The 21,714-nt window shown below is 36.4% G+C and overlaps 1 protein-coding gene across 1 annotated transcript; it reads right to left on the bottom strand.

Annotated features, from left to right (window-relative positions):
* Positions 1–2,270: 2,270 nt before the first annotated feature.
* Positions 2,271–21,358, bottom strand: LOC121264656 (serine/threonine-protein phosphatase 6 regulatory subunit 3-like). Its single transcript, XM_041167932.1, is given in 20 exon segments — positions 2,271–3,353; positions 4,434–4,504; positions 5,946–5,975; positions 7,058–7,199; positions 10,276–10,358; positions 10,784–10,906; positions 11,051–11,216; positions 11,292–11,395; positions 11,623–11,720; positions 12,811–13,013; positions 13,115–13,209; positions 14,725–14,841; positions 15,187–15,246; positions 16,071–16,124; positions 16,310–16,347; positions 16,350–16,383; positions 16,469–16,544; positions 16,628–16,714; positions 18,972–19,075; positions 21,021–21,358. Coding segments are annotated over 20 exon segments (2,343 nt in total). The 5' UTR covers positions 21,060–21,358; the 3' UTR covers positions 2,271–2,734.
* Between the last annotated feature and the right edge of the window lie 356 nt (positions 21,359–21,714).

Raw genomic sequence — 21,714 nt, 5'->3', positions numbered from 1 at the left:
ACTTGACCACATGAAGGATGCCATGCTGGTTAGAGATCGAGTGCGAGTTTGACGCAATGTGTTTTCTTGTCCATTGGATAGTGAAGACGGAAAATAAAATTATTGGTACTCTGGTAGAACTATTTTGTAGCATTCCATCTCTTAATGTAGCCTATTTGGAGTACATAAAAGAAGGGGGTAGAAAGGAAATGGAGTTAAGGAGGGTATTAATCGGTGGGTAAAATATTCGACCTACAACGTCGACCCATTACATTTTCGTGAGTAGACTCAACTCACGAAAATTGTAGGGGTGTAAAACTAGCCGTTTTAGTGAATAGTAGGTAATCAAGCACTATTATTTAAATTTTTATTCAAACATGAGTCAAGTTCGAGTTTTTATCACTAAATTAGATTTTATGTTCACGAATAACTAATTTAATTTTCGATAAGTTTGAACTTGTTTACGAGCTATTTATTTTTTACCAAATAGTTTATTTATATTATATTATAAGTTAACTTTATATGCAAATTTTGTCAAATTTGTATTTATTTTTAAATATCTTTATATAGTTTATGTATACATGTGTCAACGATCATATGCATAAGAATTCAAATAACATGTATCATGTAATATGATGTCTTCTTATCTTTTTAAATATTTAAGATACTATCATTTTAAAATTAAAAAATGTAATAAAATTATAAATACGAAGTTATTTGAGTTTATACAATTTTATTGAGTTCAATCAAGTTTTACAAGTGTCTTATTGTTTAATAATTTAATCCTAGTTTTGAACACAAAACTATAAATATAATTTTCAATCCACCTCATCTCATTTTTCTAGTAAACTGTCGTTTAATTATTTGAACTTAAAATAACAGTTTCTAACATTTAAGAGTGGTTTGGATTCAGAAATGAATTGAGATGAATTGATATGGTTTGTGAATAATAGAATAAAAATAGAATTATTAATTATATTTTGTGTGTAAATTTGGAAAAGTTGTTTTGGGATTTGAAAAAGTTGAATTTTTTATTATATTTTATGTGAAAATTTGATAAAATTATAATGATGAGATGATATGAGTTGATGTACTAGGAACATTCATATCCAATACAAAATAACCCTTCAATTTTCTCTTTAAATTTTTTTTTTTTTAAAAAAAAAAAAAGACAAAATATGTAATTTTATTAACCCCACTATGGTGAATGAATGTTGTGATTAGGAGTAATATTACTCATCATTCCAATTCTCATTATCCTCTCATCATCTCATGATGTGGCATTAGATGATAGGTTTACAAATGAAATATAATAAATAGTCTTCAATCATCTAATGTCATATCATAGGATGATGTAAGGATGATGAGAAAAATAATGATGAAAAGATTTACTCATATTTGTATACCTAGGTTTGGATCTCCTAGAGTTAAACTAGGGTCTATAGTGAAAAATAGATAGACACATAAAAGAAATTCTTCGGCGACGTTAAACGTTCAATAAATGTTATGGTACCCATTTCATATATTTTTCTCCCACCCTAGAGTTGTGCCAAGAAGATCTACCAACCTATACCATGAAAATTCACTAGAAAGTAAAAACACCCTCAACGAATCCGCAATTCAAGTACTTTCTGTCCGATCCATTGACAAAAGGCCCCTAGCCTCTCGTGATATTGATTTGATAATTCAAGAATTCTATATTCACCCCACTCCTTCCATCTTTAGCCGACTTTGAACACACGAAAAGTTAAACCTTCTCTCTCACATATGAAAAGTCGAGGAAGGGAACTGTGAAGTAGGTTTTGGATGATGGGGGATATGATATGAAGACGTTGTTACCGATCTTCAAACATGTGACAAAATGAGTATCACTGAGATCTCACGATTGCTGAAGAAGATAATGAGAAGTTTCTCCTTGCCTTGAGAGTCAGGATTGATGGGTGAAATCGCAGCGGAGGCTTTATTTTTCATTTTATAAGTTTCTAACATGTGCCTTTTTTCTTCTCAAGACTCTTGGATGAAAATCGAGAGTTTAAGGATTGAAGTTCAGTTTGAGCATTAAAAAGAATCATATACTTATATAATCAAAATCGAACTGCGACAGAATACCCAACATTTCGTTCTTTTCAATCGCATAGAAAGATAAGAGAAAATAAAATAAAGGGATTACCATACCAGGACTCTCAACTCATGGTGGGTGTGGGCTGGCTGTTCGCTCCTCTTCGTATGCAATCATACCCAAGACCATTATATTATAACATAAGGAGAAATAACAAGCAGAAAACCTTGACTGCGACTGAAAATCCAGAGAATATTATTATGAAGCGTGTATGTTTGTAAGAAAACAAAAGGCATTCATGTGAAATTTCCAATAACAGTCAATATAGCTTGATATTCCGGGAGGAAGGGCAATGGTACAATATACACAGATTTCTTGTGCTAAAAATCCATGCAACACGTAACAGCCTTGTTTCACCTAGCAAAAAGTTGAATTGCTAAGAGTTTGAAAATCAGAACTTGCCCTTTCCATTTCTACCAATATTAAGAGGGAAGGAAAAAGAGACGGAGAACCGATTCTCATGGGTGGGGGTAAAGAATCATCAGCCCCCCCATTTAACACTGGCCCCCCCATTCATGATGTACACAAGGCTCTAAAGTTACAGCCGCCTACCCAACCTGTAGAATTTTTCTTCCCACCTGATCAATGTTGCAGCGCATGAGTTAGCCCAATCAAACCGGTTCTTGAAAATTTACATTAGTTCCCTGTTTGATTAACATCTTTTTTGTCATCTTCTGCCTCGGGAGATCCTTCGGTCCCTTCCACCATCACCACATCATCAGAAGCAGTTGGGCTTAAATTTGGATTCTCATTACCCAATTCTGACTGTTTTGAAGGATCAGAACCAGGGTTCTCATCAGTAGACGCCGGCAATTGTGCAGTAGCAGTTTCATCATTCTTCTCCAATCCATCGGTAGATGATGAAGGTTCAGCTACATCTGGCTCGCTAGGTTTTGATCCAACTGGAATCTCACCATTGGGTAAAACATCATCAGATGGATCACCAGAGTCTGAAGTCTCCCTCCACTCAACCCATTCGGGTGGTTTATCAGTTTCACCATCTCCCATTTCTCTTAAGTTGTCAGACACAAGATGTGTACTGTCTTCTGATTTTGTTCCTGTTTCCGGAGAAGATGTTGCAGTGTCAACCAGGTCATCATCTTCACCAACAATTACGTTATCATCACTGCTGCCACCAATAACATCAGCCTCCTCGGTATTAGGCGATGGAGAAGCAAGTGAACCAATTGACCGTTCATTGGCAATTATTTCATCCTCAAAAGCAAACCAGTTGGAATTTTTAAATAGTGAGCCACTGCACACACCAAGACATGCAAAAAGAACCAAGTCAAACAACTGGGATTGCATGTGAACACAGAAAACCGAACTATGACACCATAGTATATAGAACAGAATCAGTAGAATGAAAGCACGGGCAGAATCACTTCTTTTTCTAATAAATATACTGCGAAAATAAAAGCACGATAGGAACGCCATTCCATGCCAACAAATCATTTAGAAACCTATTCTCTGTATCATAGGGCCACCATGCCAAAGAAGAATCAGTCGAGCCTTTTGATGATTAAAAACTACCGCATTCTTCAATAAGCATGTAAGCCAAAATCGCAAGAAGCTACTCAGGCACCCTAGCAAATGTAGTACAAGCAGCATCCCTGCCATTCTAGTCAGCAGGTACACATTGGTTTTCCAAAAGGTCAACCGATTCCTGGTGTAAAGACTTGGATTGGTGAACCTAAAGCCTATAAAAGGTTGGGTACAGACTACATTAATGTTGAGCATGCATGCACACAATCCATTTATCCTCCACATCATGTAACAGCCAGATGAAGCCGATCTTTTTTGTGGGGTTGGGGTTTTAATATTGAAGGATTAACAAGAAACAAAGTAAATCGTTGCCTTGATAAAAATTGCTTTCAACTATAATATGCTATAGTCTTATCATCAAGTGGTTGTTTTATATAAAATATTGTATTTCTCATTGTTTGGAACTTCAGAATTTAAATTATGAGGCATTATGACCACTGGAAAATAAAAAATAATTCCTGCAGGGAACTGGGAAGTATGTAATAAACTCTCTTAGAAGTTATTACACATTATACTTAACAAAATGTTCATTTTAATTCAAACAGATGCACACTTGGCAGCTGCGCTATACATGAGGTCTTTACAAATAAGTGCCTCTTAAGCTTTTAACTACACTGGCCCACATGAAAGAACCATAAGCTATTCCAACCCCACATCCCATAAAAATAACGCCAAAAAAATCCAACAAAAACAGAATAAAAAGACAGACAACGCCCTCCCCATGGGCAAAAGTATATTTCTAATTCAGAACTAACAGACAATAAAAAGTCAAAGAAGACCGTGTGCCTACCTTTCTTGGTCATCTCCCAGACGCAGAGAAGATAAAACAACTTCTGCAGATTCATCATCAAAATAAACATCCTGCCAAGTATCCAGGTAAGAAACATATCCACTATTCATCTATTTCCTACTAAAACAGCCGCTATCAGGGGAAAAAGGGACAAAAGTTGCAATCTACGATACATATGATATGCATGTGTAAGAGCGATTATGACAACTACAATGCAAGATATGCACTGAGCTCTTGTTCTTTGTCCCAACTTGGAAATCAATCCTTATAGCAGGTCCTTCAGAAAAAGAAAACTAAAAAAATTGCAAGCAATGTTTTACATTGATGACTCAGAATAACAACTCGCATGGATGAATTACGGAACATAATCCATATTGAACTGCAAACTAGCTCAATTGTTAACATATTTCATTAACCCAACTAAGTTCAAGGCCTACAACTTGAAATGATTATTGGATGGCGCATCATTAAAATAAAGGTAAATGACTGAAATTAATTTTTATATCCAGTGCAATCAACTACGATGCTAAGGGAGGTAGCTCAAGTCGAGGGAAGACTAAAGGAAGGGTTATGAAGACGTCCTCGTAGAGGGAGTTTCGGGAGGAGTATTAGTCTTAAGGGAAGCAAGGGGTTGGGGATGGGGAGGTGTGTTCTATTCCAATCAGGCTTGGTGTATTTCATATAGATTTCTAATTTTCATGGGCATTTTGGGTCATTAGGAGCTCTCTAATATGGGCTAGGTGTTTTCTTGTATACGTCCAGTGTACTTGGTTACTTCTATTGATATATATAATATTTTTACTAAAAAAAGAAAAAATTTACATGACAGACATGCATGCTAACATCATGTCATTCCACCCAAAAGTCCAATTCAGATAAGATTACATTGCATAATTTCCATGTTAAAATAAAAAGAACATTCTGGATTGCTTCTTTTAATTTAAAAATGCAATAATGAATGTAGGTAGACCCTTGGGGGAAAGTTTTAGTAAATAACTCTTAAATAGTAATGTCCTACTCAATCCTTAAGAGGGAAGAAAATATTCACATATGGACCTTTTTGGAAAGGTTTAATATTCACATATGCTAAAAGATCAATCTTCCTACATTGACTTCAGGCCAAAGTCCTTTCCTTAATGTACTTTCCTGATTAATGCATCAAACTTACTGGCTGAAAAGTCAAGTAACAGGAGATATTCACAAGTGACCAAAAAAATGATCCCTTCATAGATACTCATAAGCAACCAAAATACGATCCCTTTCATAGATGATCATGCAACCAAAACATGATCCCTTTCATAGACCTAAGATCATTTCCAAATTAAACTAGGCCAGTGAAAAACTGGGAAATAACCATCAGATCCAATTTTCCTAACTCGAATGGAAGAGTAAACCCAGTTAATTCTTTTTTTTTTTTTTTTTGATAGATAAAAATTTATTACTATCAATATGCACCCCAGTTAATTCTATTCAGAAGATCAAACACCAAGAAGTCCGTAATGCATCCCATACCTCATCATCCCGTTCAAGTGAACCATGAGCCTGAAAAGTATGAACAAGGAGTTGCATAATAAACAACTATCTAACATATGAATAGTAATTAGAAATTGATGTAGGGTAATAGGAATAATGATAGGACTGATTTAGAAAGACTAAAAAAAGATCAGTAAACTGTGAAGTCACACGCAGTGTGGGCCAGGGGCCTTATAGGATTATGTAAGAGATGAAGGTAAATAAAACTGCATTATCAAAAGTTACAGTACTTAATTGTTGAATATATGTTAAAAACAATGATGTCATGCTTGTTTATCCAATAAGTGTGCCCGTTTGGTTGAATATAGTTGGACTAATGACACTCCATACCAATAACTAACATGGGATGATAGGACTGACTTAGAAAGACTAAATAAAGATCAGTAAACTGTGAAGTCACACGCGGTGTGGGCAACAGGCGTTATAGGATTATGTAAGAGATGAAGGTAAATAAAACTGTATTATCAAAAGTTCCAATACCTAATTGTTGAATATAGTTGGACTTAATGACACTCCATACCAATAACTAACATGAGATCAGGGAAACATTGCGACATAAAGCAATTTTTAATTTTTTTTTTATAAGTAAACATAAAGCAAAAATAGGGGCTCATCATTGTTTTTACACATCATAATGCCTTGCAAACCTAAGGCACACGTCATTTTGCCTAAGATGGTGAAAGGCATTATGATAAAAGTACATAATAGAATTGCTGTACAAAATCATGGCATTTACAGCAAGGGATGACTTTGCCTAGGATTTACAAAAGTACAGCAAGGGATGAGTTTTACTAGTGCACCATGTGCAAAATCATGTGCACCATGTGCCTTATATTTTCATACTAGGCAAACATAGTGAACATGATTTTGCAGTTTTTCAACCCTTCTTCAATCTTTTTTCCTCAGATCCTAGGCTACCACCCCAAAAGCTGATAAGGTAAGTCTTGATGGTGCTCATCTTATTTAATTTAGCCTCATAAATCCTGTACTTTTGTGTTTCACCCATTCATACTTCCACTAGGCATGTGTTTCTTATCAAAAAATATTATAAAGCACTAAATAAGTTCTATGTTCAAAGTTTTAAAAGGCACCTCATCAATATCATCATTGCTGTACATGCCATATCGAAAAGCCTGGCTTAAATTATTAGCCAGGGCTGCAACGTCGTAGTCCCTGTCCTGGTAATCATCATCATCGCTATCCCTAGTCCGATCTTGCAGTGCTGTTGGTCGCCTGTTAGAAATGATTAAATCGTAATAAAAATGAAAATATGAGGCAGAAAATGAAACAATAAAAAAGTCACTTTTTATTTTTTTATCGGTAAAGATTTTATTGATCAAAAGAATAGGCAATAGCCCAAGTATACGAAACATATACAAGAGCGACGCCTAAGCATGCTAGTTTAGAGATACTAGGAAATCATGAATATTCATGCCATGAAAATCAATTACAAATGACCAATGGAGTAAAGTATTGAAAAATAAAGTTCTAAGCTCGTCCATTGACCGCACTTGACCTTCAAAACTCCGTTCGTTCCTCTCCCTCCAAATACACCACCATTAACATATTGGAACCATCTTCCAAATTGAAGCGATGTAAGAGTTACCCTGAATGTCTCTCCAAGAAGCGAGAAGGACAATTACCTGTCTCGGCATCACGCAAGCTAATCCCATCCGAGCAAAGACTTCATTCCACAAAGTCCAAGCAATCTCTCAATGAAATGGTAGATGGTCAACCGACTTTGCATTCTTTTTGCACATACAACAGCAATCCATCACTATGATTCGACGGTTTCTTAAGTTGTCTAGAGTGAGGATCTTCCCTAAAGAAGTAGTCCATACAAAATTTTGCCTTTAGGGCCGCATTTGTCTTCCAAAGACTCTTCGATGGAAATGGATTTGTATTGTGCTTAGTCATGGCTTGGTAGAAAGAGCGGACTATGAACTTCCCTTTCTTAGAGGGGCACCAAAAGATCATGTCTTCGACTCCCCCCAATAAATGGGTGGAGTACCTAGGTCATAGAACAACAAAAATACGTCAATTTTTCAATCTTGTGCATCTCTAAGGAATTTAACATTCCATTGGGGAATACCATTAGAGAGTATGAAGAGGTCCGCAATCGAGGCTTCTTTCAGACTTGATATACCATAAACTTATGGATAAGTTTCCTTGAGTGCCCTATCACCACATCATAGATTGCACCAAAATCTAATTTTGGATCCATCACCCACTGTAACGTGAGAGTATATCTTGAATGTGTCCCAACCTCTTCTTATATGCTTCCATAACCCCACACCATAAGGTCCGCTCACCTTATTGGAACACCCCCCATGGTTCACCATGCTTCAATTTGATGACGATTCTCCACAAAGCCCCCTTTCCTTGTGGTATCTCCATAACCATATTTTTATATTACATATGATTATGTTTATGTTCTCAATTTTATATCCCATGTCTCAAGGGATAGAGAATAAGGAATAGACCAATCCATTGTTCTTAGTTTTATAATGGATATGATTGGGTGGATCTTACCCCTACAACAACACCACCCCCTCCCCCCCCGGCGGGGGGGCGGTCTTACCGGAGAAGTTCCATTTGAGCAAAACTCATTGCCCATAGATACAATAAGATGTTTCAACAAGATGGCCTGCTAATTGTGATTCCAACAATAGTGGATGAAGGTCATAAACAACCTCCACCCATCAGAGGGTTCAAATGCAAGATTGGTTTCATAGGACCTAGACATTGCTCGTTTGGACCATTCATAAAGCTATTATCATCATGACCATTATTATTATTATTGATAATTAATTATTCATATAACTAAAATAACTATAAGAATAAACTTTAGTTTCATCCTAAAATGTGAGATGACTAGCCAGTGGGAGTTTGTTGATGGAAAGATAGTGGGAAGGCCTTCCTCGGTCAAAGGTGCCTCGTACGCTTCGGTGTTGAGGTCATTGGCAGGTACGCCATCCGAGAATAGCTCCGCACAGAAGGAAAGAGTAAGGCACTTGTAGGAGACAAGGCTGTCAGATGACATTGGGAGAAGTGGAGGGGTCTTGTGGGCTGTCAAAACTCAATTGATGGGAGTCAGAGTAGTGAGTGATCTCATGATTAAAGTGGATAAGGGGCTAGATCTAGTCGTGGGTTTGGGTGGTAGGTCGAAAACGGACGAGGGGGGGCGGGGGGTAGATCCTACAGGTTTGAATGCCTCAAGTGGACCGGCAAAGGGCGTTTAGATGCCATCACATATAGGGTCATTGGACGCCGGCGTTGCTGTTCACGCCAGTGTCACTCAGGACATCGGTAGCTTGTCGTCTAACTGCCCTCAGTCACCAATTGCTAATGGGGTTGGTACTTTTTCCAAGGTTCACTTTCAGTTGAAGATGGGGTCCTTCCAGGGTCTTGAGTACTTTGGAAGAAATTGACAAGCCTCTTTGAGAAGATGAAAATGGGGTAACAGAAGATAGTGCTTCCCCTAATTGCTCTATGCCTCTTAAGGGAGCAGTAGCTTCTAACAAAGTGGCACAGAAATGATCGTCAGGGGTAGAGCACACACAAGCAATGTTTTCGTTGATGGAAGGGAGGAACCATTAATGGTGACTGCAACAATGGACAACAACTATTTAGCGGTTGAGGAGGTTCAGGATTTGAATGCAGGATATGGCGGGGAAGAAATTATGGGTTTGTTGTTGGTGCCTTGTGAGGAGGAATGTCTAGGGTCAGGAGTGCAGTAGGGTACTGTGTCTAGGGATAATATTGTTCCCTTGGTTTCTCTTCCTCCGATAAACAATATAGCAGGTTCACCATCAAATTGGATTCTACACAAGGTTAACGAAATTTAGCATATTATGGGGCTCTCACATGGAGGATGTGAAGACCAATTTAAAGCACTACTCACTGCGATTGAGGCAAGCCACTCGCGTGAAACGAAATCAAGTTTTACAAAAAACAGAGAGTTAAAGCGTCTTTCTTGGGCAATCAACTACGACGCTAATGGTGGTAACTCAAGTCGAGGGAAGACTAAAGGGAGGGCATTATGAAGACGTTCTCATAGAGGGAGTTTCAGGTAGAGTATTAGTCTTACGGGAAACAAGGGGTTGGGGAGGAACGTTTTATTTCAATTCAGGCTTGGTGTATTTTGGGTAGTTTTTCACAAGCTTTTTGGTCATTAGGAGCTCTCTAGTATGGGCTAAGTGTTTTCTTGTATACGTCCAGTGTACTTGGTTACTCCTATTGATAATAATATTTTTACTTATAAAAAAAAGGTGAGATGACTAGCAACATTTGACATAAAGAAACATACCCACAGGCCCACTGATAGACATTTTCAACTGCATTCCGCTTTGATAGAACATTTGTATGCCAATCACTCCATTCACTATTTTCCTGTCAAATGAAAAACCACTGAAAAATGAGTTTTGAAGATGAACAGTATGAGGGGAATATGGCATTTAACTTTTTTTTTTTTTTTGATAGGTAGAATATGGCATTTAACTTTTGAACTATTAGTTCCATTTAGTTTTGGCTGTCAATTGCATTTGATTACAACCCCACAAGCAAATGACTAGCTACAATAAAAGTGGATGCCTGGTATGGAAGCAACAGAATAAAAGATATCTACTGTTATAATCTTTTGAGAAATACTCATCTATATCTCAATCATAGATGTTATTCAGATATATTCAGAAATAAAATTGTGAACTAATAACTTTTACAGGGCAAAGATCCATCATAATGACTGAAAATAATATGGAGACCATTATAAATACGTCAATAAAGGCAGACCAACGATTCAAGACTTGGTAATACACCTGCAAAAATGCCTGAATCTCGCTGTTGCTATTCCCCAATTGAACAAGTTTGTTGGATATACGAGTTAAGTGTCCAATATTCCCTATCCTTGGAGGCAATCTATCCTCAGCAGGGACAGTTGGCTGCAGAAAAGAATCGAAAAGCATAACATCAGATGCCGCTTCCACATATGCACAACAATCTTTGTATTCCAAAAACAGAAAAAGAAAACTGAGGTTTGTCTTGGCATGGAGATATTAATCATTTATAGAGGAATAAACCACTACCTTGTTTAAATCGGTTGACAATTTATCATTATTTTCAGCTTCAAGAATTCTCCCAACAAGATTGCACTCATGAAGAAGATGATCAATAAAAGAAGCATTCTTGCTCTCCAAACATGAAACTAGTATGTTCTCTATATGATGATGCAGGAAGTTATTGTATGGGTACCTTCACGAGAAAACAGAGGAGTAAGGTTTAAATCCCATCACTCTTCATAAAGAACACATTTTTCTTTTAACCTACTCAAAGAACAAGTCTAAAATTCTTTGTACAGCTCCAAGGCGAATTAATTCCTTCTCTGCAGCTTCACTTCCAGCGGTCACTAAAACTGAGATGAACTCCACAATCTAAAAAATTCAATGAGTGTTAAGAATCAGTATAAATTTGCAAATATGGTAACCAGCATCTGTGAATATAATCCATAAGCAATGGGTTTTGCTAATATGTAAAAACATACAAACAAATTAAGATGATAAAAAATCAGTAGTCTATGATTATAGATAGAAGAATGACAATGAATATTCACTGCCAGTACGACACCAAATAGGATCTCAAAAACTCAAATAAACAATACCTTTAAACGATGTTTTCCAAGAGGTGGTTGTAACTTGCCATAAGTAGTTAACAGGACATTCCCCGCAGATGAAACATCCAAAAGCTTGAGTAAATCACCTGCAAGATAAATCCGATCAATATTTGTTTGTTCTCCCTATAGAATGCATGCACAAAACTATTTAAATAGGCAATTCTATTCCCAGGATCTCCATATTGATTCGAACACATGATCCCTTACTAATTTTTTTTTAATTGATAATAAAGATTAGGTGTAGCCCAAGTATACAGGTCGTATACAAGAGAAAACATCCGAAAATCATGAAAGCTTAGTCCATTGAGATCTACACCTAGTGTGCAAAGAAACAAAGTGTTAAAAAATAGATGTGTAGTCCATTCAAATATTTTTTTTTATAAGTAGTAGTCCATTCAAATCTTCACCAGGTTCTTTACAAGTTAATTCCCTTAAGTCCAATACTATCATGCTAATCAGCTCAGAAGTTTCAGTGCTCTCCATGGTTAGTCTCTCCGTCTTGCAGGTTCTAATCCAAATATGGATTCTTGTAAGCTGACCTCTAATAATATTAAAATTACAAACCAACTACCAATGGATCTTAAGCATTTTCAAGAATGAACATCACTCCTAAGCATTGCTCTTGTATATGACCCGTGTACTTGGGCTTTTGTCTATTTCTACGATCAATAAGACCTTATTTACTAATTGAAAAAAAAAAGGTTTTCAATAATAGATATAGAACTTTGAGTAATTTACAAATGTTGATGACAAGATGCGTCCCTAAATAAGTTTACCAGTCTACTATATTCTAGGTCCATTGCCCTATGCTTATGTGCACATACTTGTATGTCACCCTCAACCAAAATCAGCAAAATTGCCGCCCAAAACTGGTTTGTTCTAACATATCAAATAAAAAAACTCCATATAACTGAACAGGTAGATCAAAACTGACATGAGTCACATCTTCCTCAATCCCCATCCTTACAGAAGTGAAATTGAAAACATCACAATAGCAGAAATTTTGGGAAACATAAAGGAAAAGGGGAAGGCCCAAGTAAATACAGCTGATGGAAATCACACAATGTTTGCATGAGTTATTTCACAAAAAAGAATTAAGGGAAAAGATGATCAGGGGAATTAACTGTTAAATAAAGTATAACAAGCAAACACCAACATGAAAGAAGGTACCCTTACTTAGGCTTTCCAGCATGCCTTCAACTGTCTCAGGATTAGCAGTTACTTTAGAACCCTGAGTTATTTGGCGGTTGTATGTATGATACATTCCCAAAGTTAGCCTCTTAGGGTCTAACAAAGATATGCATACAGACAAGGAGTTGACAAGAACAGAATTTGGTCGTGAGTCTTCCAAGGCATGACGAAATAGCCTTCCTATAAAACTGGAAAGACCAAAACATAGAAACTTCATAGAGTCAGTGGAAAAGCCATAGCAGAACTATACGCACATTTTCTACTCAACATGAGATGAAATACATGCTACCTTGGGCTGGAAATTTTAGCAGCAAGCCCGGGTGGAGCAAATCGTGTAATAGCACAAAGCGTTTCTGCTGCATTAACATGAACTTCAGGAGAGTCCTGTAAACATGTCCAATAAACATTCCTCTAAAATCAATCCACAGTTCCTCTACCACTAAATCAAACTCATCAAACAGATGATCCTCTGATCAAGAAAAGCAGTACAGCTATAGGCTGGCATGATTCCATATAACTATATTTTTTTTATACTGCCTCAATTCTGCATGTCCGTGGGCAAAGATAGACAGCAGAAACGAACTTAGAAAAAAGATTTGAAACAGATTACAGTTCTTAAACGTGCAAAAGTTTGGGCAACAATTGACCAGCAGGCAGTAACAAACAAAATTTAAAGGGGGGAAATAGGTTTACTGTGTTCCAGTGTGCATGTGGAAAAGCACGTGCGTCTAAACGTTTGTCACACAAACTTCCATCAAACTGTTAAAACATGTTTTTATCCTACCAAAACATATTGTAATCCTATTGAATTTTCAAGTTCCCCATATGGAATATACATTGCATTGTATAATAGAAAGATTTCCAAGTACTGGTGTGGCATTAGCATGGTTGGCTAAAAATCTCCTCTTTGGACAGCAAAACAAAAGCTTTTCTTTTTATTGGCACCAGGTGTCCGAGAATAGCATCCCGACTAATCCCGGGGGTGCACAGACCCTCACCAAGGAGTTTACTTGCACCTCGGGTAATTCAAGGGAAAAATCCCCCAATCTGATGGCCCCTAGAGATGATTTGCACCCAAAGGGATTTGAACCCACTAAAAACAAAAGCTATGGGTCCTAATAAATGTATGTGGGAGTTTATTAGGTTATATATAGTATTTTGCTTTTTTTTAGTTACTTTTCTTTAGTTTCCTTAGGTAAATATCATACCTCAGACAAGCTAAGTAAACATCGGATCATTTTGGTGAATTGGTGCTATATGTGTAAAAAGAACTGGGAAAATGCAAATCATTTGCAACTACACTGTGAGGTAGCCAAAAAGCTAGAGAATGACTTATTAGACAGGGTTGGGTTAGCTTGGGTAGTGCCTTTAAGGTTGATAGACTTTCTAGCAGACCAGAGTGGTTTTACATGGCAGTCCACAAATTGAACATGAACATGGGGTTTACTTCAATATTTTCAGCCCGCAAGCAATGATCCATAAACCGCGAACACGTCCTTTTTCATTTTCATTTTTTTTATAAGTAACACATCCTATTTCACCAAGGTCCATGTGTACTAGAAAATCGAAAATTAAAAGCCTTGTGGTTCAAAATCTTGTACATAAGAAACGAAATACAGAGCATAGCATGCAGGAATCCCATATGAAATGAAAGGCGGAAATTGCAGGCAGCTATTTAACTTCTGGAAGAAGATAAAAGGCTGTTATGTCCTCCAAAATGTTTAGTCCAAATTATCAGTGTCAGAAATCAGTGACAGCAAAAAGAGGCTCACAGAGTAACATGTATAAAGCAACAGTATAATATAAAACAGAATAAAAACTAGGAAAGAAGAGACCAACTGAGCAATGAGACATAATCATTCGCACTGACAGGTTTTTAGCATAATTAATGTTGCTTACTGAAGCATTGAACTTGTCGACAATCATCTCTAGCACATCTGTGTCTTCTATCCACTGCATTACTTCGACATAGTTTGTATACATATGTTCATCAGCACCAATCAGACGAACTAAAACCTGTTCAACAAGGAAACAGGTCTCATAAACCATTCTGCAAACAAATTACACTAAAACTGTAACAGCAGGTGGGGTCAAAAGTTTAAAGTGACAATCACTGTTGTTTAACATAAGACAAGAAGATGTGGAAAAAATTTAAAAAAATTAAAGCACCAGTGAACACTAATTCTGGTGATACAAATGATAAACATCAGAAGTATCCAAAACCCATTAAATACCGGATGAGACCACAAGAACACATGCATGCAGACAGCAGATAGCATACAGTTGCACTTGAATATGCACAAACACATACACAGGGTGTTCAAGACCAGAACCAATAGATAAAGGTGATCACCAACTAACCTCCATGATAGATGTAATTCCAATCAGGTCAACTAGCTTCCTTACTATATCCTGATGGGCCTGGACAAATGCACAAGGCATAATTACATATTAAAACATAGAACTAAACAGATCAACTCATAGTAGAGAAGCAGCTTATAAGAGTTACCCTAATATTAGTCCGCGAAAATAAAGCTGAATGGAGAAGCAAGAGTTACTCATTAGCATACAGTTGCAAGATATTATTACTCGTCCTAGAAAACTAAATGACCCATGGTTCTCTTTTCCAAAAATCTATAAAATATATGTACTCAAGATTTTGCTAAACCTCAAAACCTAACCTCAAATAAAATAAAAAATAAAAAATAAAAAATCCAGAATACTTCTAAACACTTAAAAGTTTGACCCCCCCCCCCCCAAAAAAAAAGAAGTAATTAAATATCATTTTCTTAAACTCATAATGCTTTTTTCAGTCCTTCATTAAGTCTATTCAATCACCCCATATTCTTGTTTGCTGTTTCTCTCTAGGCTGATGCATATGTTAATTTTTTTTATTACAGCGAAACATAGAAGCCTGTTTTTCATTTATTCTCAACACAGTAGGTTGACACACGAGGTAAGGGAGACTCTAGGATGAATCAATCTACTAGCCCCTTAATCTCTAATACACAAACACCAGAGGAATGGGGCCACAGTTGATTAAAATGGACAGAACAAATACAGAGGCACCAGAAAGAAACACCTTCCTGTACATCAACACAGACTTTAGATGTGTTTTTTGTATTAATAGTATTTCTACCAACATGCACAAATAATGGATAAATTTATTAGAAGCAATGACCATCTCACAATAATTATTAAAAGCATACCCGAGAGAATATTTTGCGAAGAAACAATTCACTTACTTGAATATATCGCATAAAAGGGACTGTCTTACGCAAAAACAGACATATGACAACCTGGAAATAAGAGATTAGGGCACATATGGCCCTAGAGAATATGTCATTGATAATTTCTTTAACACAAAAAGGAAGTGAAGAAAACAAGAGGAGCTCAGATAAAAGATATAACTACAAGCACATAATGAAACAAGGACCATCCTACCAATGCAGAAGATAAACCTAAAAGTTCAACAAAGAAGTACCTTGCTGAAGTACCCAGCCAATAATGTGCTATGGGGTGTTCTGGTTCCACAAAGGAGAATAACAAATTCATCAACTGCCAACAAGCAACGGACAAAGGAAATCAGTAACAGAAGTAAGGTTTCAAAGACATCAGGATGTGAGCACATAAAGTTCCTCACCTCTTCATCCTCAACTAGTGTTTTGAGTATTATATCAACTTCACAAGTAAAAATCTCACAGGCAATAAAAGGAAACCTGTGAACACAATAATTTCAAGAATATCAATCACAATATACATCCAGTTTTACAGGAGCATCTGGGAGGCAAAAGCATCCTACTTGAAAGTTCGCCTCTTTTCAGCATCCTCAGAAGCTTCTTCCACAATATATCGTATGAGCTGTTCAACCTGAACTCTTTCTCGCAAACTACAAAAAAAAAAAGTAAAAGGGCATATAAATAAGGCCAAAAGAAAATGAAATGAAATTCACTTCCCAAGAATATTAATCAAATCACCGTTAACACTACTGTGAAAATATTTAGAGTCAATTTTCTCTATATTTTATTTGTGAAAATCGAAATCTAATCCTTACTCAACAACCCTTCATTTACAGCTTTAACCAAGGCAAAGGAGATGAAAATTACTATTGTAGGATGAATTTTTTTTCCTGTAATAAAAAGGATTATTTTCCGGGGGATTGTGAAAAATTTGACTCAAGTACAGCATCATACAGTGAAGAATTACATTTGAATCGTTTTCCACACATAATAATGACAAACCATTATGATGTATCCTATACAAATAAAAATAAAAAATAGAACCATGGGTATTGCAACAATTCACTTAAGCATATTTTGCTAATCTAGATTAGCAATGAATTTATAGGAGGCATCCACATCGATATGCTAGCACAGAAAACTAAGGCAAATATCTAATATCAACTTATTTAAAGGAGACATAATTTTGCAGTTTCAACACTGGGCCATATATATAAACAGTGAACCCATCTGAGAGATGGTGGCATGTAATACTGAACCACCGCCACAATGTCGGGGTGACATGCAAAACATGTCAATCTGACCAGATAGTGCAATATTCAAACTTTGACGTGACATTTGGCTCTAGGAGGGAATGAGACCACAGGAAACAAATGCTTACAGCTCTTTTTTTTTATCAGTAAGAACATTTTTTCATCTTTTTTTACCATGGTCCAATGTTTATGTCACCCATTTGTTTATTGGTTTTGAAATATATATGAGCTAATTTGCTGTGAAGGCTTTTATAAAATAAAGAATTGTACTTTTATGTATGCTTTTTTTTAAATGCTTACAACTTCTTAAAAGGAGCATCCTTTACTCTTTCTAAGACTTGAAATGGGCATAAAAATTACTACAAAGGTGTGGCCTTCAAGGCATCAATTGCTATTCCATGACTAACCAACAAGACCCAATTGAGTAACACCTCACTAACTCTCACATTGGGCGGATGAAGAATGATAGGGGTGAATGAGTACGAAAAAAGTATATTGAGTGCCAAATCCATATAGGGGTCCTTATTAAGTGATCTAAACATTATAATGATTTCAATGAGCTCCAATATGGCCCTTGAAGAGGATGTCAAGGATTTAAGCAAGAAAAATTGCACCACCAAGCTAAAACCCACCTCGGGTGGGTGAAAAATGATATTGGTGAATGAGTGTGATACAGGTGCATCATGTGCCATCTCCCACATTGTTTTCTAGTTAAGTGTGGAACCGGGCTTCATAATGATTTTCATGGTCATTACACTTAGCCAGAGACACTCTTGATGGCAGTGCAAAATAAGACATCATGCATATAAGTCATGCGTATGGAAGGATAAATAAATATTATATTTAATTAACTTTGAAACAAGTTAAATATTATCTTCAACACATTTTTGAACCATTAATAAAATTCACTTTCTTATGTTATACTTTGATTTCGTACTTTTTGTTCAATCATCCATGCCAGATTGGTAAACTGCTACCAAAATGTATTTAACTTGGCACTACTTCTATTAATGCTTTGTATATTACCTCCTTTCAAAAAAAATTATAATAGATGGGGAAAAAAAAGGAAATTATAGTTGAGAAACTTTTTTATAACGTGAAGCCCCACCAAAACAGAGCCCTTTGGACCCACCCTTAGGGAGTAAACCCCGGATACATTTTTTTTTTATAAGTAAACAGAAATATATTAAGTCATGAAAATAGGAAGGCCCGAGTACACAGGGGGTATACAAAGAGCCTAGATACAAGCTATAAGGTAAACCCCGGATACGTGACCCTGCCAAAACGGTTATAAGGTAATCCAGAGGAATTACCAGTGTGGAATTGAAACAAGGTTGTCTAGGTCTACAACCGATCCCAAACCTTCCCTTTGACCACTAGGCTACACACTGACAGGTAAATTAAAGTTGAAACACTAAATGTTACGCTATAACTCTTAACCCTCTTCTCCCTAGTTAAAATATCAAAACATGATGTCACATCTCATAATATCCTGCAAAAAAGACCTTCCCCCAAAGTCATGAAGCATCAATAAGTTCTCATGCTCTTATAAAAAAAAAAAAAAAAAGTTCTCATGCATATCAATGAATCACTGAAAAACAAAATAGCTTGAAAGTAAAAGATATAAGAAACACGTAAATGAAAAGAGCATTACAAATTGATAAGGCGACCATTAAGAGCTTTGCATTCTTGAATAATTTCATCTTCGTCAAGAAGCTCCTCCAATGTAAAATTTTCCTTGTCCAAAATAGTCTCCACCTGCAAATGAGCATATATCAAGAACAAATAAGATAGAAAAATAAGAAGCCTAATTGGCTAATACTTTCAAAAGGAATATGTTTTACCTTCTAAGTAGCAACAAGAAGCACATAATAGAAGGAAGGCCAGGTAAGATTCCTCAACCAAAAACTAGCATCAAACAAAGGTCGATTTATAAATCTTTCAGCCCTCCCACTAGAGGCAAAGAAAACTGTATCCCTACTAATTGGATCCTAGGTAAACTAGTTCATGTCACAAAATTGCCTACCGAAATAGTATGCAATGGGTTGATATAGAATTTGATGTGATGTAACACGCTACGTGCTTGTGTATTAATCATTGGAGCAAAAAATGAGAGTTAGAAAATCCATATAAGCAGCTGGCCCTTCAGCTAACAGCTATGCACTTCATACAATCTAAACAAACTAAAACACCTCATATGAAGTAATGAATCCTTTGTCCATCTCATGCCTTGTATATTGTGTCCCTTAAACTTGAATGGTGAATCCTATGAATGATGATTTACACATCCTGTCTCCACAAAACAGAAACATATGAATGGCATTCACCCATCTATCCACCACCACTTTTTTCTAAAGATTCATTGCTCTATTTCTCCTCGCGTTGCTATCATCCATCTTAACAGCCTCACCAGCATGTAACTTAGTTTTTTTTTCGCCTTGCACTTCCAAGTTTCATTATAACCACTTGCATATCATCATATGTATGTATAGAAGAAGCTACTTAGAGGAGCTTCAAGACTTTGTATTCCATGGAAGCTGTTTCTACCCAAAAATGAAGTAATTAAAGAGAAATATTGAAATGCTAATTCCTCAATTTAATTAGCTACCTATAAAACGAGGCTCAATAAGCATATGAGTATCGTATATAAAATAACAAAATGTTTCTCTTATTTTGATAGGATGAAAATACACAGTTTTATCGATATGCAGGGGAACTCTTATATGCTATCAACATGATAGTTCAGTTTACACCCAGCATGGCGATAGAGTTCCATCATTTGCATGAAAGGGTGCTACCTACTCCATACACGTTCTAAGGCATACAATTTTAATCAAATCCACTTTCGCTTCACCAATGAAAAACATAGTAAAATCATAGTAAGTACCCCCTTCCTTACAACCTCCACCCACATCAAAAGTATCTGTAGGTATCTTTGCCATTAACTTTCAACTAAATTCATCACCATTTGTAGTTTGGCCAAGAGTGCAATCACTGCATGCTTATAAAAAGTGCAATGTATGGGATCCAATGTTTTGGAAAGCTAGGCTTAAGAACCTTTGAGCTTTCAAATTTCTGTGTATGTCAAATTGACATTTGCAGTATCTGCTTCGGTGGATTTGCATGGTATCCACATAAGTGCTTCATGGGATTCCAAATTATACAGCCCATTCATTTCTAAACCTTTTAATTATAGCAAAGGTCAGCTTTTCTACCACGCAGACAAGCCAACATTGGCCTCAACTTTGATAATAGAGGGCTTACACATAGATTTGCAGCCTTCCATCAAACTGTTTCTTTGCGGTGTTACTCCGAGGGAGAAACAGGTATGCTTAAAAAGTTCATTCCGTGAAATTCAGACTGTAAGTTCAACTTAGCTGTAATAAATACTATAACAATCTGATGAATCCCTAATTAAAAAACTAAGGAAACTTAGGAAGTTAGAGGAACAAATAACAGAATTTTTTTAGTCTAATTTTCCATGATGTGCCAAAGTCCCAGATAATGAGAACGAGTACTGGTTTTTGGTCCAAAACATCGACTAAACTAAATTTATAAATCCAATTCCGAAGTCTCATCCTACATTTTATCACAGCCAAACAGAAAATCGAAACAATCCACGTCATTGAATGCACCTCCTATAGTATAAATATGCTACACATTGAATGGAAGAAACAAAACAAAACCCGATCCAAGAACTCACGGGAGACGTAGTGGACAACCCTGCCATACGCCAAAACATTCTGAATTCTACAGAGAAACCTCCTCCACAGAACGAAACAGACTCAGATCTGCAGCGCTAAGAAACCCTAGCGCAGCCGCCTCTTCAAACTTCCGACCAACCGCGGATTCACCAAACCCCGACCGACGAGAGCGCAGCAAAGATCGAAACGGAACCCTAGACTCTGAACCGAGGCATTGGATTAGATCGAATCCAGACCACGATGTGCGAGCGAGGAACCGAAAAATAAAAACCTGCAATCGCGGGATGGAGGGACGAGAGTATTTGGAAATGAATAGGCTCAGTTGCGCTGAAAATAATATATAATAATATATATATATATATATAGATATATGAGATATTTATTATTTATTTATTATAATGACGTTTATATTAGGAAGTATTGAACAGTGGCAATGATCTGCCGCAGTTTTCATGGGTTTAGTTAGTAGTTGCCTTGACGCCCCAAATGTTGGAGGTTTACTGTCCACTTGCTGTACAAGCATTTAATGCATAACAAAGTTTTTTCGCTTTCTAATTTTCTTTCCATAATATTCATAAGATAATGATATCAATAATTCAATTCTAATAAGCACGAGGATGATGCGTGCTTACTGTTGTAGATTTGTATTATTACACATGGCAGTAAGCGATTGGATAAGAGAAATGGATGATA

This window comes from Juglans microcarpa x Juglans regia, chromosome 5D, assembly GCF_004785595.1.
Source record: "Juglans microcarpa x Juglans regia isolate MS1-56 chromosome 5D, Jm3101_v1.0, whole genome shotgun sequence".
Lineage (NCBI taxonomy): Eukaryota > Viridiplantae > Streptophyta > Magnoliopsida > Fagales > Juglandaceae > Juglans > Juglans microcarpa x Juglans regia.
The sequence above is the reverse complement of the archived record's forward strand: the minus strand, read 5'-3'. Positions and strand labels throughout refer to the sequence as shown.